Source organism: Mytilus galloprovincialis, chromosome 7, assembly GCF_965363235.1.
Source record: "Mytilus galloprovincialis chromosome 7, xbMytGall1.hap1.1, whole genome shotgun sequence".
NCBI lineage: Eukaryota > Metazoa > Mollusca > Bivalvia > Mytilida > Mytilidae > Mytilus > Mytilus galloprovincialis.
This window is the reverse complement of record NC_134844.1, coordinates 43,579,874-43,602,287: the sequence shown is the minus strand read 5'-3', so window position 1 is coordinate 43,602,287 and position 22,414 is coordinate 43,579,874. Positions and strand designations below refer to the sequence as shown.

The following is a 22,414-nucleotide window of genomic DNA, read 5'->3' as shown; positions in this document are numbered from 1 at the left end:
TACACAGTAAGATTTGGCATATCAAAGAACCCCAATTATTCAATTTTTGATGAAATCAAACAAAGTTTAATTTGGATCCGATTTGGACCTACTTGAAAACTGGGCCAATAATCAACCAGGTGCTCCGCAGGGTGCAGCTTTATACGACCCCAGTGGTCGAACCCTGAACAGTTGGGGCAAATTTGGTCACAATATTCAAGCTTGATACTGTCTGAATTTTGATTGTGATCAAATTTTTGACATAATATAGGTTTTTGCCACAAAATTAATGTGGTTAAAGATCTAACACATCTATTGCACAATACTGTGCAATTGAATACATGTATTTCTTCTTGAAACTTTTCAAAATTTGAAATTTGAAAAATGTTGAAAAAAAAAAAAATCCCTTAAAAAAAATTGTAAACTGAGATCCACCCCCCACTTTATTGACCCCCTCCCCCTTTGGAGCAATAACCCTTAAACTCAATTCCATGCTTTCCTTTGTAATATTGAACCTTGTAGTACGATTTCAAAGAGATCCATACACTTAAACACAAGATATTGTCATGATTGTTTGGAAACTAGAAACATGCTTCTTTTTGGCCCTTAATTCCTACATGTTTTGGGCAATTAACCCAAAACTTAATCCCAGCCTTACCTTTATTATATGCTACATTGTGGTACAATTTCAGAGAGATCCATGCAATTACACACAAGGTATTGTCTGGAAACTAGAAAAATGGTTGTGTTGGCCCCTTTTTGGCCCTTACTTCCTAAAATTTGGCCCCATAACCCCTTAAATGAATCCAAACCTTCTACTTGTGATTTTAAACATTGCGGTATAATTTCAGAGCAATTGAAATACTTGTAAACAAGTTATTATCCTGAAACTAGAAAAATGCTTGTTTTGGCCACTTTTGGGCCCCTAATTCCTAAACGATTGGGACCATCATCTCCAAAATAAATCCCAACCTTCCTTTTGTGGTATTGAACCTTCTGAAAAAATTTCATTAAGATCTATTCACTTAAACTAAAGTTATTATCCGGAAACCAAAGTGTCTTCGGACGACGATGATGCAGACGACGCAGACGGCACAGACGACGACATCATACCATTATACGAACCCAAAATTTTTTTGGGGTCGTATAAAAATCTAAGTACATTTTTAGATTCAGCATATCAAAGAACCCCAAGGATTCAATTTTTGTCAAAATCAAACTAAGTTTAATTTTGGACCCTTTGGACCTTAATGTAGACCAATTTGAAAACGGGACCAAAAATTAAGAATCTACATACACAGTTAAATTCGGCATATCAAAGAACCCCAATTATTCAATTTTTGATGAAATCAAACTAAGTTCAATTTTGGACCCTTTGGGCCCCTTATTCCTAAACTGTTGAGACCAAAACTCCCAAAATCAAACCCGACCTTCCTTTAGTGGTCATAAACCTTGTTTTTAAATTTCATAGATTTCTATTTACTTAAACTAAAGTTATGGTGCGAAAACCAAGAATAATGCTTACTTGGGCCCCTTTTTGGCCCCTAATTCCTAAACTGTTCAGACCTCAACTCCCAAAATCAATACCAACCTTCCTTTTGTGGTCATAAACCTTGTGTTTAAATTTCATAGATTTCTATTTACTTAAACTAAAGTTATGGTGCGAAAACCAAGAATAATGCTTACTTGGGCCCCTTTTTGGCCCCTAATTCCTAAACTGTTCAGACCTCAACTCCCAAAATCAATACCAACCTTCTTTTGTGGTCATAAACCTTGTGTTTAAATTTCATTGATTTCTATTTACCTAAACTAAAGTTATTGTGTGAAAACCAAGAATAATGCTTATTTGGGCCCTTTTTTGGCCCCTAATTCCTAAACTGTTAGAACCAAAACTCCCAAAATCAATCCCAACCTTCCTTTTGTGGTCATAAACCTTGTGTCAAAATTTCATAGATTTCTATTTACTTAAACTTAAGTTATTGTGCGAAATCCAAGAAAATGTTTATTTGGGCCCTTTTTTGGCCCCTAATTCCTAAAACGTTGGGATCAAAACTCCTAAAATCAATCCCAACCTTCCTTTTGTGGTCATAAACCTTGTGTTAAAATTTCATAGATTTCTATTCACGTTTACTAAAGTTAGAGTGCGAAAACTAAAAGTATTCGGACGACGACGATGACGACGACAACGACGACGACGCCAACGTGATAGCAATATACAACGAAAAATTAAAATTTTTGCGGTCGTATAAAAATGAGGTCTAGATCATGAACCTTTTAATTTCAAACTTTACATCTGATCATTCCATACATCAAGTACAGTTGACGTATTGCTTATAGTTTCTGAGAAATTGACTTAAACAAATTTTCATTTAACCAAGGAACAATGTGGGTCAAAGTCAGATAAAACTTGCTAGACCAAAATGTTTACCTTACAGTCATTCCATACACCAAATATATATTAAAGCTACTGGTTATAGAATATATGAAATAGGTATGCACTTCACCACAAAATCTTAACCTTAATTGATTACTGATCCATGATCATGAAATGAGATTAGAGTCAAAAGAACCCTGTATAATTGACAAGTGAACTTTTCAAGGATCCAATGTAACAAATATATAGCATAACTCATATCAAGTGAGAATTCACATGACAAAATAAACTGTTGATACAGTTGTCTGTATTTTTGCAAAATATGCATATGGGTTTTGCTCATTGTTGAAGAAGGTACTGTAATCTATAGTTGTTGAGGTCTATGGCATTTTGTATCTTGTTGAGAGATGTTTCATTGGCAATCATACCACATCTTTTTTTCCTTATTTATATATATCATCTGGTATCTATGGTTGATATGGTGTGGTGTACTAAGCTGTATTTATGTAGATTTCTGTTCTTTTTCTATTTATTATCATAGCTCGAGCGAAGGGCAGAGATAAGTGAACTTAATAAAAAATGGCAAGAAAAGACAAAGAGTGCACCACTGAAATGTATCGCCTGCTTCACAGACCATTGAATTTATGTTGAAAGTCTTAAAGATGCAAAAGTTGCAGACTCAACAAAAAATCATAACTTTGGTTTCAAGAAGTCACTGAACCATGAAAATGAGGGACAATGAAAATATGACAGATCATGGAAACTTCATAACCTAAGTAATTTATTTACAACATATGAAGCATTCAGGTCTTCATCCATCTAAAAGAAGTTGGCTAACACCGCAGCCTAATCACTATCCTGATGTCTAGCTTTCTGCGACAGATATTGCAGGTTTAACAATAATGGGGTTGAAATTTCTCACTGAATGAGACAGTGGGCTAATAATAGCATAATTTGTTTCTTTGTAATAATAAACGAAATGTACAAATATTTCTATGTTTATGGCACAAATAAAGATATAGCACTTTAAGAATACATGTACAATATAATTAGCAACAATCATATAAGCAATATGTAAATATGGTAGAGGTAGTAACTAGTAAAAGCAGAATATAAATAAATGATTTGAGCATTTCTTTAAAGTATAAAATTTAGTCTTTCTGAAAAATAATAGCCTAATTTGTTTCTTAGTAATAAAAAAAACCAAAGCTCCAAACATTTCTATGTTTACAGCACAAACAAAACTATAACACTTTCAGATAACAAAACATGTATAACAATCTTATAAATAACAATAGTAGGTACTAGTAAGGGGTCATCCATAATTGTCAACCATTTTCCAAAGTGTACAAAACGTACACTTTTTCAGACCCCCCACCCTCCCTCAAAAAGTGTACATCAACCATTTTCAGATTTCAAGAGAGGAATCAATCATTCTTAATAAAAAGAAGATCCTGTTTATTATATTTTAGTATAATATAGAAATTTTCTTTGAAAATAAACTAAAACATAACTGACTGTTTTATTTGATGACATCTATCTGTGATGCTTGTGTTTTGTTAGAATAAAGAGTTCAAAGATTAGTGTTTCCCCTATCACACAGTGGGAACTCCAATGAAAAAGGGCACCTAAAGCATGCAAAAGATTAACAAAAGGGCACATAAACTATGCTAAGAATCAAAGAAAGGGAAATGCATGGTTATATTGCGTTGGTAAAGTATGGACTGACAGTTGTTGATGGAATCAGAGCTCAAGACAGCAATCAATAAAAGTGTAATGTTTTAAAACATTTTAAGTTTTTAAATTTTCCGCCTATATTTCTATTTAAAAGGTCCCTGTAAATATGCCATTCATGGCACAGGGACTCGGTTAGCAGATTTATAAAATTTTGTAAATCAATGTTTTTAATTTATTTTTTATTATTTCCTGTCTATTTGCATTACTATATTAACGTATTTAACGTTGCCATCACTATTTCTTTGTTTTCTGACAATGTGCAGTTTACTATCCATATCCATATACTGAAGGTTTTTTCAGTATATGGATATGGATAGTAAACTGCACATTGCCAGAAAACAAAGAAATAGTGATGGCAACGTTAAATACGTTAATATAGTATTGCAAATAGACAGGAAATAATAAAAAATAAATTAAAAACATTGATTTACAAAATTTTAATCTGCTAACCGAGTCCCTGTGATTCATGGCACTATTATAGTTTATGTACATATACTGTAACGTGTTCATATATTGGATAATTTAAACTTCATATCGAGGTGCTCCTAATTAAAGAAGGCTTATACTAAGAAAAATAAGTTTACTTTCGGTTTACTGGTTTACTGTTTTGGAATACATTAATTACAAGGGAATTAATCGAAGGACCAGTTTAAAATCTTTTCACAAAATGCCGTCTTGTCAAAATCAAAACATTCAAAGAATTTAGTAACGGTTTCCATCAGTTTTGTTTATTAAACAGAGTAACGATAAGGATCTAAAATAAAGCAGGTGAAATTGACAATCGGGGGTACTGAGAAATGCTTGCAAACTTTTATTTAAATTTTTTTACAAGTTTACATTTTTGAAAGATTTAGTTTTCATATGATTTGATCTTTTAATCGTTCAATCCGGATTGATGAATTATGATATCGAAATAAATATCATCAAGTGAAAATAATAAAGAAGGAATAAGAAGAGAAACACACTCAAGCCAATTCTCGATTTTATACATCGACCTTCCCTACAGAAACGAAATAAATTCTGGAAATAAAAAAAAAGCGTACGGTAAAAATGTTGATTTTTTAACCCCTTCCCCCCAAGTGTACGTTTTGTACACTTTGGAAAATGGTTGACAAATATGGATGACCCCTAATACAAAACGAATAATATAAGGGGTCATCCATAATTGTCAACCATTTTCCAAAGTGTACAAAACGTACACTTGGGGGGAGGGGGTTAAAAAATCAACATTTTTACCGTACGCTTTTTTTTCCAGAATTTATTTCGTTTCCGTGGGGAAGGTCGATGTATAAAATCGAGAATTGGCTTGGGTGTGTTTCTCTTCTTATTTCTTCTTTATTATTTTCACTTGATGATATTTATATCGATATCATAATGCTCCTCAATCCGGATTGTACGATTAAAAGATCAAATAATATGAAAACTAAATCTTTCAAAAATGTAAACTTCTTCTGTGTATTAGCCTCCTTTAAGTAGGAGCACCTCCGAATGGAGTATATACCCTTAATGTCGTATTAAAATTTGTAAACACATTAAAAATATGTACAGCACATGCATATAAAAGAAAGAAAGTTGTTGGGTTTTTTTTTTTACATGGCGTATATACAGGGACTTGGGTGGTTTTTTTTAAAACTATCTTATCTCATGTTTAGGTTAAAAATCTGTTATTATTGCTTTATATAAGTTTAGAATAAAAGCAAACCATTTAATGTTAAACGATAAAATTAAGTAATATATGATCAAATGCGCTAAAAAACTGGTAAAATACGTTGTAATAATTTAAGTAGCAATTTCTTTACAATAAACTTGTAAATTTTTAAACAAAAAGTTTGCAAGCATTTCTCAGTACCCCCGATTGTCAATTTCACCTGCTTTATTATAGATCGTTATCGTTTCACTCTGTTTAATAAACAAAACTGATGGAAACACTAAATTCTTTGAATGTTTTGATTTTGACAAGACACCATTTTGTGAAAAGATTTTAAACTGGTCCTTCGATTAATTTCCTTGTTATGTATTCCAAACCAGTAAACCGGAAGTAAACTTATTTTTCTTAGTATAAGCCTCCTTTAATTAGGAGCACCTCCATATGAAGTTTAACCTTAACCTTAAAAATTATCCAATATATGTACACGTAACAGTATATATTGACAAACAATAATAGTGCCATGAATGGCATATTTACAGGGACTTTTTTAATAGAAATACAGGCGGGAAATTTAAAAACTTAAAATGTTTTAAAACATTACACTTTTATTGATTGCTGTCTTCAGCTCTGATTCCATCAACAACTGTCAGTCCATACTTTACCAATGCAATATAACCATGCATTTCCCTTTTTTTTTTATTCTTAGCATAGTTTATGTGCCCTTTTGTTAATCTTTTGCATGCTCTAGGTGCACTTTTTCATTGGAGTTCCCACTGTGTGATAGGGGAAAAACTAATCTTTGAACTCTTTATTCTAACAAAACACAAGCATCACAGATAGAAATCATCAAATAAAACAGTCAGATATGTTTTAGTTTATTTTCAATGCAAATTTCTATATTAAACTAAAATATAATAAACAGGATCTTCTTTTTATTAAGAATGATTGATTTCTCTCTTGAAATCTGAAAATGGTTGATGTACACTTTTTGAGGGAGGGTGGGGGGTCTGAAAAAGTGTACGTTTTGTACACTTTGGAAAATGGTTGACAATTATGGATGACCCCTAAATTTATAAATTGATCAATGTATTTGTTTTAAAAAGAGCAAATATAAATAATCTTGATTTAAAGTTGGCAAGATTAGTAACAACATAACATAAGCATGCATTGAGCTTTTGAACTGAACATATACAACACTCACTCAAACAATAATTCATTTTACATTACAGAAATCTAATCTAAGTATAATACATTTTTAACAAACAAACATGTCTTGCATGTGTAACCTAATCAAAAACTTAGATAATTGTTGATGCTACCAATGTCAGGAAAAGCACACATAGGTCTCACTTCAGCGACTTTCATCACATGTGAGAAAAATATTTATTGAGGACTTGATATCTGAGTATTCTTGCCCTGAGTAAATTCAAAGATTTAATGTCCTAATCTCAGTGGGAATAACATGTTTTAAAAAAACAAAATTCTCAAACTCTGAAACAGCGGTTACATCCTCTTTACTACGCTACATTGATAGTTTAGCAAGCAACATCAGTTTAAAGAAGCAACGTCACCACTGTTTCGGAGTTTGCAAAATTCTAATACAAAATACACAACCAGGTGCTCCGCAGGGCGCAGCTTTATACGACCACAGATGTCGAAACCCTGAACAATTGGGGCAAGTATGGACACAACATTCAAGCTTGATACAGCTCTGAATTTGGATTGTGATCAAATTTTTGACATAATATGAGAATCTGACACAAAACAAAAGTCAAGATCTTACAAATCTATTGTGCAATATATGCAATTAAAGATTTCTTCTTCAAACTTTCCAAAATTTGAAATTTGGAGAAAAAAAAATTGAGAAACCACTACCACCCCCCTTTTTTTGCAATTAGTCCAAAACCTGACATTCCTTAATACATAATTTATAAGAAGTGTAAGGGAGGTATATCTGAACATACCCAACATTGTACATTAAATTTGATTGTATTACCTCCCTTACACTGCTTTTAAATTGTCTTAATTGTCCATTGACCAGAAAAACCTAGTTTTCCCCCTTTTTTGCCCCCAATTCCAAAACATTTTGAGCCGTAACCCCCCAAAGTCAATACTTACCATCCCTTCATGGTATGGAAACTTTTGGAATAATTTCAGAGAGATTCATACACTTAATTGATTTTCCTCTGAGTTCAGTATTTTTGTGATTTTACTTTTTAAACACAAGTTATTGTTTGAAAACTGCAAAAATGCTCATTTTGGACCCCCTTTTGGCCCCTAATTACTTAACTAATGGGACCATAACCCCCAAAATCAATCACAATCTTCCTTTAGTGGTATTGAACCTTCTGGTAAAAATTTATAGAGATCCATTCACTAAAACTTTAGTTATTGTCCGGAAACTAAATGCGTCTTCGAATGACGATGACGACGACGACATGATAGCATTATACGACACAAAATTTTTTTTGCCGTAGTAAAACAATGAAGGATATATAATTAAGTATAAGCAATCAAAGAACCATTATACAGTACAAATGTACTTAGATAGAAGCAAACATAACCTATTTGTATAAACATATAAATGGTCTGTGTTGTGCAAAAATATCATGACATAACAAGTTAAATATTTGAAAGTTACCCAAAAATGAACTTTTTGGGGCCAGCCAGGTAGGTAGTCAGTTTTGATCACTGACATTGAAGCCATAAAGTATATATAAATGCATTTTCATTTTAAGCTTCAAAAACATTCTACAAATTTAACACCATATCTATTTGAGTGTTTACAAAATACAATGAAGTTTTCCCTCATGCACTTATAATAAGTCTATCAATAAATTTACATTTTAATAAAACCAAATGCCATTGAAAACTCAATAGGTAGCTCAAAACAAAGCTTAAACAAAATACATCTGATCCCCACATTAAGCACTCTTCCATGAATATAAAATATTCAGAATCTAATGTCAGAAAGAGTGCAAACATTATATGATGTGCACAATGCTATAACAAATGTGTATATGGTTGGTATTCTGAGAAACTTTCAATAAATTGTAACAAGAGGTTAAGGAAAAGTGAAAACTAATGTAATCTGTAGTATGGTGATATGAATGAGTCTTGATTTAGTCAACGTCATGTTTAAGCAAACCCAAAATTCATTCATTAAAATAAAATAAGAGGTGCAAAAGTGCATCATGTTACTCATGATTCTGTGAAAGTGGCCTAAAAGTATGTTAGGCAGTACAGGAGTAGGCAGAGGTGGATACAAAAGTTTGACAGAAGGGGAAACTTTGGACATATAAATTGTGGGACATACCCATGACAGGGGGGGGGGGGACTTTTTTCGGGACGTCAGGATTAGGTGATTTTTAGCTCGTGATTTCAGGATTGATCCTTTTGGGATCCTAGAATTCTTTTTATCGAATTTCAAGATGTCAGGATTTAAATTTCATGAAATTCCAAACCTCTGGATTTCATGTTTTTAAGCCAAGATTTCGGGATCAAACCCCTCCAACCCCACCTCACCCATCTGTACAATGTCCATTTTAAAAAGCATGAAAAATAAAAATCTTTAAATCTAATATATTTAGAAACTGACTAACCTAGAGTATATTTTTTTTTAATATTTCCTACTTTAATTGGTAATGGTTATCTTCTATGGCATTTATTCTAACTGAACAAATATCATTAAATGAGCTATTTTCATTTGAAACAGAAGTTATTTATGAACCTTTGAGATTATTCATTAAGTAAAAAGTTCACTATACTTGGCATCTGACAGACAGAATTATGCTCTTTTTCTTCTATGTCCTTCATACTTTGTAATGATGAAATCAAGTTTCTTGTCATCTGACTCCATAGATCAACTGAAGTTCTCTCTGTGCCTTGAACCACATGTTCAATGCTAAGTTCTAATTTATTACGAAGCTCCTGAACCTTTTCTGGTTCTTTTAAAGAGTATTTGTCACCTAAATATATAAAATTTATTAAAAAAAAGATAAATTAATTATACTCAACAAATTTAGTATGCAGTAACAATTCTTTTATTTCATAAATTTTTTTAAAATATAATGATTTCATTAAATGTAATATATTTGATTATAAATACATTTGATTACAATTTGAACTGTGATTAAATCCATATACTTTTGTATGCATATTAAAATTTAGTAGATGCTTTTGGACCAAATCAAAATTTGAGATGGACATACTGGAAAACATGATTTTATATACGACATATACTGTGGATTCATTTATTTTTCGTGGGTATCAATTCTCGTGAATTTGAGAAAAACTTGCATGTTCGTGGATATTTGATTTCCTGGTTTTTGCTTATCCTTGCATACAAAGCCTATATAAATTTGTAATTTGTTAAACATCTAAATTCGTGGTTCACCTGTAACCACGAAACCCACAAAATTGGTATCCAACTATTAATGATGAATTCACAGTAGGACCTAAATACAATGCTGACTAATCGTATAATTATCATCTCATAGTAAAAATGATTGAAATGAGTTTTTAATGTTAAATCTTTTCCAAATGAAACATTCTTAGTGTATGTTGGTAGCTTGCTGCCTGTGTAAAACGTATGTGTCTGTGCCAAGTCAGGAGCCTGTAGTTATATTAAGTGGTTGTCATTAGTTCATGTCTGATATATTTATTTTTGGTAAATTGTTTAGTTATAACCCATGGATAAACAAAAACAAATCTATGGCTGCCATGAATTGTTTCTCAATAACTGGATTCATTTAATTTTTTGTCGGTATCAATTTCATGATTGAGGAAAACTTGGATTTTCATTGATACTGTGGATTCATTTATTTTTCTTGGGTAACAATTTTCGTGGATTGAGAAAAACTTCCACTTTCGTGGATATTGGATTTTGTGGTTTTCCAAAAGTCTAGTTTATCATACAGCAAATTTGCAATTCGTTGAACATTTAAATTCATGGTTTCCCTGTACCCACGAAATCCTGGAAAATTGGTATCCAAGGAATAATAATGAATCCACAGTATTTGATTTCATGGTTTTGCCAATCTCTGCATTCAAAGTCTATATAAAATTTGTAATTCATTGAACATTTATTTTTATGGACTCTACCGTACTACAGACTCACCAGGCGTTGGTTCACTTTCGTTTGTAATTGAAATTTATTTTTATGGTTCACCTGTACCCATGAAACCCACAATAAAATGGTATCAAAAGAAGAATAACAAATCCACAGTATCTATTGCACATAATTCCATACATACTTGGAGTTGTAATCAACAGAGCCAAAATAAGAGCTTGTTCTTTCTTTGTAAGATTTAGATTCTGTATTCCTTTACAAAACTCTGTCCACACTTTAAGTAATTCTTGAGGCATCCAGCCAATTATTTCTTTGATGTTATATGTTTGACCAGAAAACAGCATAACCGTTTCTGTATCTGGATCACAAGCTTCGTGTATGATGAAGAAAAAGCATTCTGACCTTTTAGCTGGAAAAGAAACTGGAATGTCATGGATTTATTCATTTTCATATTACTTAGTAAAGTATTATTTTTGTGCATCATGTTTACAACTTTCATTTCATATTAAGTTTTGAAGCTCATTTTTCGTTGTGTTTCATACAAATTGGTAAATAAGGAATGGCTGAAAACTGAGTGAAAGCTATTTTCATATTCATTCGATAATTGTGAACTAGCCTGATTATTTCCCTCTCATCTGGGCACAAACTCTCCTATTAAAATCCTCTTTTTAAGTTTTGAAAAATTGTTGCTCTTAAATACCTAATTATATGGTCTGTAATCTGTGAAGGACCAAAAAGAATATGGGTCATACAAAATGAGAAAATTAAATAAAAGCCATTTTATTGCAAAACCCTGTATAAAGATTAAGCGTTTTTATAACAAATACTTATTACTCTAGACCACTATCTTAGTAGTCATAGTAAAGGTCAACCACTCAGAAGTTAGACAATTTCTGAGGAAATAGAAAAAAAATCAATTAACTATATAGGCACAATTTTTGTGCATATATCATTGCTACTTCCGACAAAACCATACAGCCTTAAAATTTTCAGAAAATATTAAACAAATGATATAATAACATTTTAAATGCCAGTTCCAATTAACAAGTTAGTTCACTAATACAGTCTTGTTTATGAAAAAAAAAAAACACCAGAGAAGATGAGAAAAAACTACAATCACTAAATACTTCAAATAGGTTGACTTATTCATAGGTGCTTGAGGACAGGATCCTGTTTAGAGCCCCCCATATTCCCTCCCCCTTATTATCATAAATCTAAGATTTTTTAATATATATCACTTATTTGTACCATATATATACTAATATAACATATTTTTACTCTAAATATGCATGTTTACTATCAACGTGAATCTCAACTATAGTTGATAGTTAACATGCATATTTAGAGTATTTTGATATATATATATATATATATTTAAAAATCTGAGATATATGATAATAAGGGGAGGGACTATGGGGGGCGCATAACAGTATCCTGTCCTCAAGCACCTATGGACTTATTAGCAGATTTAGTTCACATTTAACAGAGGTTTTTGATTGTTTTAACAAGGAAAATGTATTACATTCATATTTATCCGGGACTATAGTAAATACAATATTTCATACCTTTTAACAAGGCTGCTTGATCACAGGTTAATAATGAAGAGAATCCTGGAATGTGTTTAGCAAAGTCAATGTATTGATGAACTATGACCTCATACCAGCGAAAGTGGTCATCCATTTGTTTCATTCTGCCATCAGCATCAATTCCTGTTGTTTTGTATAAGTTATAGTATTCTGTATCTGGTAAATTCCTAAGGTCACCAAATACTTCCTGTTTCACTTTGAACGCTTCCTGTGATTGAATACATATGGTTAAAACATAACATTATTAACCATATAATAAATTACTACATTTGTTTTAAATTAAATTTTTTAAATTAAAAATTTAAAACAAATGTAGTAATTAATGATTGTGAAAATTTTGGTATAAAATCAATTTTCTATCCATTTGTTGACAGCAAGATTTTGACAAAAATGCAGAAATGCTACTGTGGATTCATTTATTTTCGTGGATACCAATTTTCATGGATTGATGTAACCCTCCATTTTCATGGATATTTGATTTCATGGTTTTGCCAAAGTCTGCATACAACTCTATAGAAAAGGAGTAGGGGCATTAAGGCCCTGTTTTTGGCGCAAAAAATAAACTACTGTGAAAGTACTTTTATTCGTGTGGTACTAATTTTCGTGGTTTTCGTGGATTAAGTCATCCACGAATTTAAGTGTCCAACGAAATAAAACAACCATTGTCAAAATCAAGACATGGAAAGATCCCCATCGGTAGGCTTGACTACTGATATGATCTAGAGAATATAATGAATAACGCCAATTCTGAGAATACTTTAATAGCAGTCACAGAACTACAACTGCATGCAGGATTATACCATTTAATCTTTAATAACCTAAACTGTACAACTTTTGATCTTTTAATTCTCATAAAAAAATATTTTTGATCGATGAAAGTCAGATTTCCGGTATTGATATGCTAGTATGATAAACTATTCATTTTATATCCTCATAGTTCTCGTACATATGGGAAAAAATAATTTCATGCTGGGCTTGATTTTGATAAGAATTATTTGACAATTCAAGATACGTTTATAACATTTGTTTATGTTACTGTTTTCTTTAGGTGACATGTTTATGGCCTAATTAACACCTTTGATGGTCTTTAATCTATTGATCACTTTTTCATGGGTAAATGAGTGTTATCACTACGATTTACACCAGTCAATGTTTACTTTGCAATTTCCTTCAATCTAGAATATTTATAACCTTCGTTTCTTCCCAAAAGGCTTTAATTTTTCAATTATTTTTTTTTAGAAAACTAAAATCCACAAATTTAAAAACCCAGGAACATGTAAATATTGCTCAAACCACGAAAATTGATACCCAAGAATTAAAGTACTTTCACAGTATTTCAAATTTGCACATAATGTTTGGAAATGCATAGGGTCAAGAAATAACAATGAAAATCATAAAGATTTTTATCTAATGACGTCACATCGTACGCAGCCAAGACACAACACAATAATTTAACAGAAGCTTTATAATAACTATTAACAAAATCTCACTAAATATAAAGTTGTTTCTAGGATATACCAATACTTTTCCAATCTCAATTATACTTAAAATTTGTTGAAAAATAAGGAAAACAAAGAAATTTTACAATATATGCAAATTTTGTCATGGATTGTTGCCATGGTAACTAATTCATTGAGAAATTTGTTTTTATTTTCTGAATACCTTGTTCCTTAGTTCGGACGCCATCACGAGTTGGTTGACCGTTATGGAATAACCATTTCACAAATGATATCGGATATGTTCCTTACGTCCTCACTACAAACCCCTTCCCTGTCATGAATGTGACCTACCGAATTAGACTATATACCAGATTTTTTTATCACATAAGCAACACGACAGGTGCCACATGTGGAGCAGGATCTGCTTACCCTTCCGGAGCACCTGACAATGCCTGAGATCACCCCTAGTTTTTGGTGGGGTTAGTGTTGTTTATTCTTTAGTTTTCTAAGTTATGTCATGTGTACTTTTATTTGTCTGTTTGTCTTTTTCATTTTTAGCCATGGCGTTGTCAGTTTATTTTCGATTTATGAGTTTGACTGTCCCTCTGGTATCTTTCGTCCCTCTTTTAGTCTAGTTTTGACAAATTTAAGAATATTTATGATAACTTTTAAATTTGCGGTAATATTTTGGCCAAATAAGGACCTCATTGCCTGCCCCTACTCCTTTGCAGTTCGTTGAACATTTGAATTTGTGGTTCACCTGTACCCACGAAATCCACGAAAATTGGTATCTAACAAATAATAATGAATCTACAGTAATATAAGTGAATGGAACACACATGCTTTCCTGTCGTGAATGAAACATGCATGTTTTCCTGTTATTAGTGAATAGAACATACTTGACAAGGTTTAATAGAACATACATGCTTTCCAGGGTGAATGGAACATTTTTTCCCCTGTCATGAGTGAATTGAACATACATGTTTTTTATATAGATTAAACCGTTGGTTTTCCCGTTTGATACAAATAAATATGTTTAAACTAACAAACTTATTTTAGCGAAAGATATATTTTTGAGAGTTTCGAGAGTATAAAAATAATACAAATATAAATGGTAGCTAATATGTAAAACATTGATCTTTCCTTATTTTATTACATGAAACAAATTTGAAAATCACGAATTAAATTGCCACAAAAGGGGTAGTGAAGGGTAATTGCGATTAAAGTCTTCGTAATAGATTAAACCGTTGGTTTTCCTGTTTGATACAAATAAATATGTTTAAACTAACAAACTAATTTTAGCCAGAGATAAATTTTTGAGAGTTTTGCGAGTATAAAAATAATACAAATATAAATGGTAGCTAATATGTAAAACATTGATCTTTCCTTATTTTATTACATGAAACAAATTTGAAAATCACGAATTAAATTGCCACAAAAGGGGTAGTGAAGGGTAATTGCGATTAAAGTCTTCGTAAAAATTAGTTGTTTTACAGTAATCGAACCTAACTACTTACTGATCCTTCTTTCAATTTCTGTTTCACTTCTTCTGCTGAGTATTTAACACTGAAGATCTGTATACAGTCCATGGCATGTGTCAATGAGGATACAATATCATCAATGTCAGTACATATATCCTCACCTAATTCTACTTCCTTTGTCAGACGATGTTCAAGATTTTTAAATAAACAATCATCCCCACAGTCTTCTCCACCAACATCCAACCATTCCTTGTTCATAGACTCAACATCCCCATTATGATTATTTATATATTCTTTAACATGCCGCATCATTTTACTTTCGTCACCTTCAGAGGAGTATACCGGTAATGAGTTTTTACAGGAATGAGTATGATCATGATGATTTGTTGTTTCAGAAGAGTGAACTTGACCCCTCTCACAAGGCAATGAAGATTCATGACCCCAGAAACAGGACTGATTTGAATGAATTGAAGAGTGAATTTTAACCCTTTCACCCGGCAATGAAGATGCATGACCCTTGAAACAGGAATGATTTGAACTGCTATCTATGAAAGCTGAATTTTCGGCACCAAACACAAGATTTTTATCTGCCACTGGAAGTTTAATCTTTTGAATTATTGTTCCACATTCCTTCCCGTTGAATTGTGATGGTATAGCAGTCATGTTCTGTGCTTCACAATCGCCAAGTGTGAGAAGAGTTTCTGGATTTTCAAAAATGAGGTGTGGAGTATGAGTCTGATTATCAAATTTTGGCTGCATTGTGATAAGATCTCTGGTTGTTTCATCTGGCAGTTTATCTTCACTAGAACCATGTTGAAGAAGTTTGTTGCCTCCTACCTGGTTGGTTTCATGGATTGTTTGTTTTATTTTTTCTTCTTGCCTATCTTTGTATTCAATTAATCTGTCTGCTTTATCACTTATTGTTACTCTCCCCATCTGAATAGCTGAAAGAAGATTTTTTTTATCTGATGATAATTGGACAGTATTTACAGGATAAATAATTTACATAAGATCTCATTTACCGGTAGTTAAATAATATTAAAAGTAAAAAATTGGGAAGTGTGTCCATGGAACACAGATGATGCCCCACTTGCATATCATATAAGGTTATAAAGGGACATAACTGAAGAACAGTAAAAGCGAAGTTACCTAGTTTTGTACTTGATATGAGTTTTGTAGTAATAAGCATTGTGTATAAGTTTCATAATACTTGGTTTTAGTGGAACTTAAGTTATGGAACAGAAACGAAAAATTCAGTAAAGGGGCATAACTCTAGAACAGTAAAAGTGACATCCCCAAAATTTAAACTAGATTGGTATTTTGTGGTAATAAGCATTGTGTATAAGTTTCATAACACTTAGTTGAGACAAACTAAAGTAAGAGAGCAGAAACGAAAAATTCATCAATTTTCCACTTGTAAAGGGGCATAACTCTAGAACAGTTAAAGTCACACCATTAAAATTCAAAAGTAATATGTATTTTGTTCATAACATTTGGTTGAGGCAAACTTAAGTTAGGGAGCTACCATTTGATTTTTATGGGGGAGCTAGGATGAAAATTTTGTCCTGCATTTTTTTTTAGTTGTAATCTCTGTCCTGCCTTTTTATTTTTCACTCTATTCGGTCCTGCCTTTTTTTTTATTAGTTTATCCTGACCATTTTTTTTGCAAAGTGTCTCATCCTGCCTTTTTTTTTTTTACTCAAAACTCCTGTCCTGCCTATTTTTTTCAAATTTCATCCTTGCCCCCACCCCCCCATAAAAATCAAATGGTAGCTCCCTTAGAGAACGAAAACGAAAAATTCAGCAATTTTTTCATTTGTAAAGGGGCATATCTCTGGAACCATAAAGTCACATCACCATAATTCAAACTTGATCTGTATCATGTGGTAGTATCGTTATGTCTAAGTTTTTATAATATATTTGGTTGAGGCAAACTAAAGTTAGAGAACAGAAACCAACTTTGAGACATACAGGACATACTAACATACAGACAGACAAGGATAAAACTTAATGCCCCCCTGTTAACTTACGGCGGGGGCATAAAAAACTTCAATTGATATCTATCAAAGTTTTTTCCAACATGAAATTAGGTTAAGCAACTTCAACATTTTGAAACATGCTAAAAATAAATTGCAAAGAAATAAATAAGTTTTACCATCAACAGACATTCCAACTTCTAAACATTTCCTTAGTCTACATCCTGAACATTTTCCTCTCTTTTCTGTAATATGACAGTCTTGGAGTAATTTACATTCATATGGAGATTTTCTAATAAATGCTCTCCTAAAAAATCCCTGAAAAATATTAAGGATTAATTTAATCAAAATTTATATAATAATTACTGAATCCACAGTATTTGATTGATAGTACCCTAACACATTTTAAGGACTTTTTTGGTTAAGCAAAGTTGTCAATGTCCAGCCATATTTGCCTCATGTGATATTATTTTTACATCCACTTAATGAACCTTAAAGCCACCTGAACTATATATATTCATTGTGTACTTCTTTTACCAGACTTTTCAGTCCACCCTTGAAAATTCCTTGTTCAATGTTGCCTATCCATGTGCCTTGTAGTGTTTTTTTTTAATTTGACCCACAATATAAGTTACATGATTTAGATAAGAAAATAATGTTAGAACAGGAATTTTTGTTTTTCAAAAATTTGAAACAATTTATGTCATTATTTTCTTTTATTATTAAATACACATTTAAATATATGTAATACACATTTGAATACATGTAATACACATTTAAATACATGTAATACACATTTAAATACATATAAAACACACACTTACTTTACATGATTCACATTTGAATACATGTAATACACACTTACTTTACAGGATTCACATTTAAATGCATGTAATACACACTTACTTTACATGATTCACATGTCATCACCCCATAATGGAGACCTGAACTTCTTCCACCACACACTTTACAAGGTGGTAACTTGTCCATTCCTTAAATAAAAAGAAAACAACAGGTCTGAAAATTTACCACTTAGCACAGTTATGAGTGATTAAGACTAGTGTTGTCAACGGTTAACCGGTTAACTGTTTGAACAACCGAATACCGAATACCAAAAACGCTAAAAAATTGAATAAATTTTCGATGTTTAAATAACACAAGAAAACTTTACTATTAAGGGGGGAAAATGATGATTATAGTATATAGTGCATGTCTTGATAAGGACTGTTATTTGATATCAATGTGTTAGTTAAGGTTTTTTTCTATTTTGTTTTGGCTCCGATTGTGACTGAGGCTTATGTTGTTATAAAGATAATTATGTCATATTAGTATTGTAAAGTCTTAATGTTGACCCAATCATTATACCGCCGCTTCGAATAAGCAGGGGCTTACTGTTTTGCCTCTGTCTGTCCATCCGTCCAACCGTCCGTCCGTTAGTTAGTCAGTCAGTTCATACGTCCGTCCCATGAATATTTTCGTTGCATTTTTTTTCATGAACTACAATACAAGGATTTCTGAAAGGTTTATTGAAGTCGGCTATATCGTTTGATACGTTTTCAGATTCATTGTCAACAACTTCTTGTTTAACGAACACTTTTCACATGACAGCCAAGTTAAAAATATTTGTCACATTGTTCTCAGGAACTACAATACAATGATTTCTGAAATTTGGTTTCAATGTTTATATAAGTCAGCTATACTGCGTGATGCTTTTTCAGATTCATAACTCAACAGTAAAATTTTTGAATCATCAGTAGCTCGCACCATCACTGGTTGTTCTGGATTTATATGCTCTTTATAGACCCTTTAATTTGGAAAATGAAATATTCTTTCTGTTCTATTCTATATACAGAAAGTATTCCAACTACCTAAGCCTTATTTTATATATACGGAGTTATTTTTTAAAATATGTGATTACATATTTAAACGTAATAATACAAACAGACAAATTTTATTTTACCCTAATACCCTGCTACTTGACTTGATAAGTGTCGGACTTATGGGCTGTCGGAGTATTGGACTGTCGGAGCAATGGGTTGTCAGAGCAATGGATTGTCGGATTAATGGGTTGTCGGACCAATGGGCTGTCGGAATAATGGTGTGTAACCGCCAATTGATGCTATATATCATATTTGTTTTTTGTTTATTGTTTTGTGCAATAAAACACTCCACATTTTTTTTTCAGAGAAAACAAGAGAAAATAAAAGAATCCTCGGTTTCAGACATATTCAATTTAACGAGATTAAGAAGTTTTTTTTTCATATTTTTCAATCTGAAGTTAGTACAAATGCCATTATAGGTTGATACGGTGTATTTGATTATTAAAAGTCAAACTTTTGTCAGGAATCCTCACAGACAAGCATTATATAATGCCAAAGGACAAACTTCAATTCATCGTATTATAAAAACATAACTTTATGACTTCGAAGGAAGGGTGTCATATTGAAACTCATACCACATCTTCTTATATCTATATGTAGGGTACTATAAATAAGGCCTTCACACTTCATTCAACTTTAAGAACTGGTTAACCGGTTAATCGGTCGAACAATTATCCGAGTAACCGGTTAGGCAAAAGTGTACGATTTGACAACACTAATTAAGACTGGTGCTAACAGTGCAATAAATATTTATTGAGCATCAATTTAAAAATTTTAATTAAATCATACCTATCAATTTTTCAAAACCTCCTGTTATATATGTTATCAGTGTTTTTAATTAGTTCTATGTCAGCTTCAATACCTGTTTTCAGTTTACATAAAAAAGAATTTAAAAATTAAAATTCACGTCAACACCTCTCATTGGGGAATCCGCCATAAAAAGTGAAACTTGTGAATTGGCAGGTCTGAATTTTGACAAAAGGAATCAACTCATATCCATTAATATAAATTTTGTTTAATTACAAGAACTATTAAATATTTAAAGTACTTTGCAGACCATTTCAAAGCAATTATAATTTTGTATGAGGGTCTGGATGGGGGGGGGGGGGGGGGTCTGTTATTCTGTAAACATTCAATTTTTACCCCTTTTTTCTCTAATCTTCAAAAAATTAACCCCTTTTTTTTCTCTAATCTTCAAAAAAATAGACCACACATTTCTCTAATCTTCATTTTTTTTGCCCATTATTCTCTAATCTTCATATTTTAAGGACATTATTCTTTAATCATTTAACCCCATCCAAACCCTCTTGTATGCATTTTGAGTTAATTTTGAAAATAGCATATATCATATTGCCATATCAGTTGAAATATTAATTATTATGAATAAAATCTGCCTTATTGGGGAATGAAGGTGATCATCCACTGACAGAGATGATTAGACAGATAGTAACAATTTTTTGTACTAGTTATTTCCCTTTTTGAGGAAGATATTGTATCTGTGTGTACCGGGAAAGTATGATTTCTATTATATATCTTTCTAATTACACTAAAAAAAACTTTCGATATCATTAGGTATATTTTAAAATAAAAATTGATTAAAATATTGTACTTTCTCTGGGGAAGTAACATTTCCAACTTTACAGCTTCTTCAGTCATGTCAGTTTTCACAATTTCAGACAAAAAATTTCAAAAAATTGAAATTACAGCGACCAATCTGCAAATGTTTTAAACAGATTTATTCAATTTCAGGGTATATTTAATACATTTTGTCAAGCTGGTCCTTTTTGTGGTTTTCACTTTTAACCTAGCTCCTACAATTTTCATCATAATAGCTACTAACTGCTAGAAATTGAGGAACAATAATATTTCAGGGCAATAACTACAGAACAAGTACTTGAATATTTCTCCAATTTTCAGGTTGAATACATCTGGTCATACGGATCATTATTGCAATTACTCTTTTAAACTACAGTTACTCCTATAGTTTTTGTAAAAATGGAAAGTAAATGCCCCAAAGGTAATATCAACATTTCAGGTGCAATAACTCCAAAATAGGACAAATATTTACGATCATACATCTTGTTATGCATGTTGGTTTCCAATGCTATTAATAATGAAAATGTAACAATTTGTTTCACCCCTGTGTTTTAAACAACCTGAAGATCTCATGCACTTTATTTTAATATGTAAACCAGAGTAAGAAGCTAGGTCAAAGATTATTCATTTGAAACAAGGAAGAATACTTTTTGAGAAGATACAATTACCCCTTCTGAAGGACCTATTTGAATATTGTGTAAATTTAATTGTCATTTTACTTTTGACATATGACTTGTTAATGTCCCTTTGGTATCTTTTGCCTCTTTTTTTTAAATATAAAAAGACAATTTTATATAGATATGCCCAATCTAAATGAAAATAATTGCTTCATAATACAAGTTCCAAATGGAAACACTTTTCTGGAATATTATTTCCACTAGTACTGGAATAAATATTACAGTAAATGTTCCTAACGGAATAAATGGTATGGACTATTTGTTCCAACAGGAACATTATTATGACATTGTTTATAACAAAGTTTCCAGTGGAACTTCTGTTAGGTGGAACAAATATACACAGATATCTCTATAGTACCAGGTATAAAGATAAACACAGAGAAAGCACTATTCATTTTTTGGTAATACTGCATGAAATACCATTTGAAATATTCTCTCAATGCATATGCATCCACATTTCAATCAATATTTTCAAATAAAGTTACAGGTGCAGTGGGGACTACTCAGTCTAGGATTCCAGGCATCACTACAGCAGATATGAATGCTTACATCAATTTAAGTTAAATATATATATAACATGTATAAAGTGCCTAGAACATCAACTTAACGATGTTAGAGTAGATTTGATTCGTAACTTCCTCCCCGGAGCAGGGGCTGAAACCTGTACTTTTTGTTTCTAACTTCTATGACAATACTGCCTAGCATTGCGCAGAGACCTTATCCCCTCATCTAACTCTAGCTAATATAATATATATATATTTAACTTAAATTGATGTAAGCATGGTAAGTAAATTGTTGAAGGATTTTAAAATCATCTCAGTTGACACTGGAAAAAATAAACAACCTGTATGTCACTTCTGATAGCAACGTTAAATGTTTTATATGTGGTCTGGAAGCTGAAATGGTGCCTATTTCAGATTTAGCTACGTAAATTGTGTCAAGGGAGATAAACGAGTCTGACAAAAAGACT

General features: G+C 31.8%; 1 protein-coding gene across 1 annotated transcript; it reads right to left on the bottom strand.

Moving 5' to 3' along the window:
• Positions 1-6,809: 6,809 nt before the first annotated feature.
• LOC143083062 (uncharacterized) lies at positions 6,810-22,350 on the bottom strand. The gene is made up of 7 exons (XM_076259249.1): positions 22,289-22,350; positions 18,198-18,283; positions 17,471-17,609; positions 15,352-16,259; positions 12,375-12,603; positions 10,994-11,218; positions 6,810-9,706 (listed from the first exon to the last, which is right to left on the bottom strand). The coding sequence occupies exons 2-7, from the start codon at positions 18,279-18,281 to the stop codon at positions 9,477-9,479; spliced, it is 1,815 nt and encodes a 604-aa protein (XP_076115364.1). The 5' UTR covers positions 18,282-18,283; positions 22,289-22,350; the 3' UTR covers positions 6,810-9,476.
• Positions 22,351-22,414: the final 64 nt, after the last annotated feature.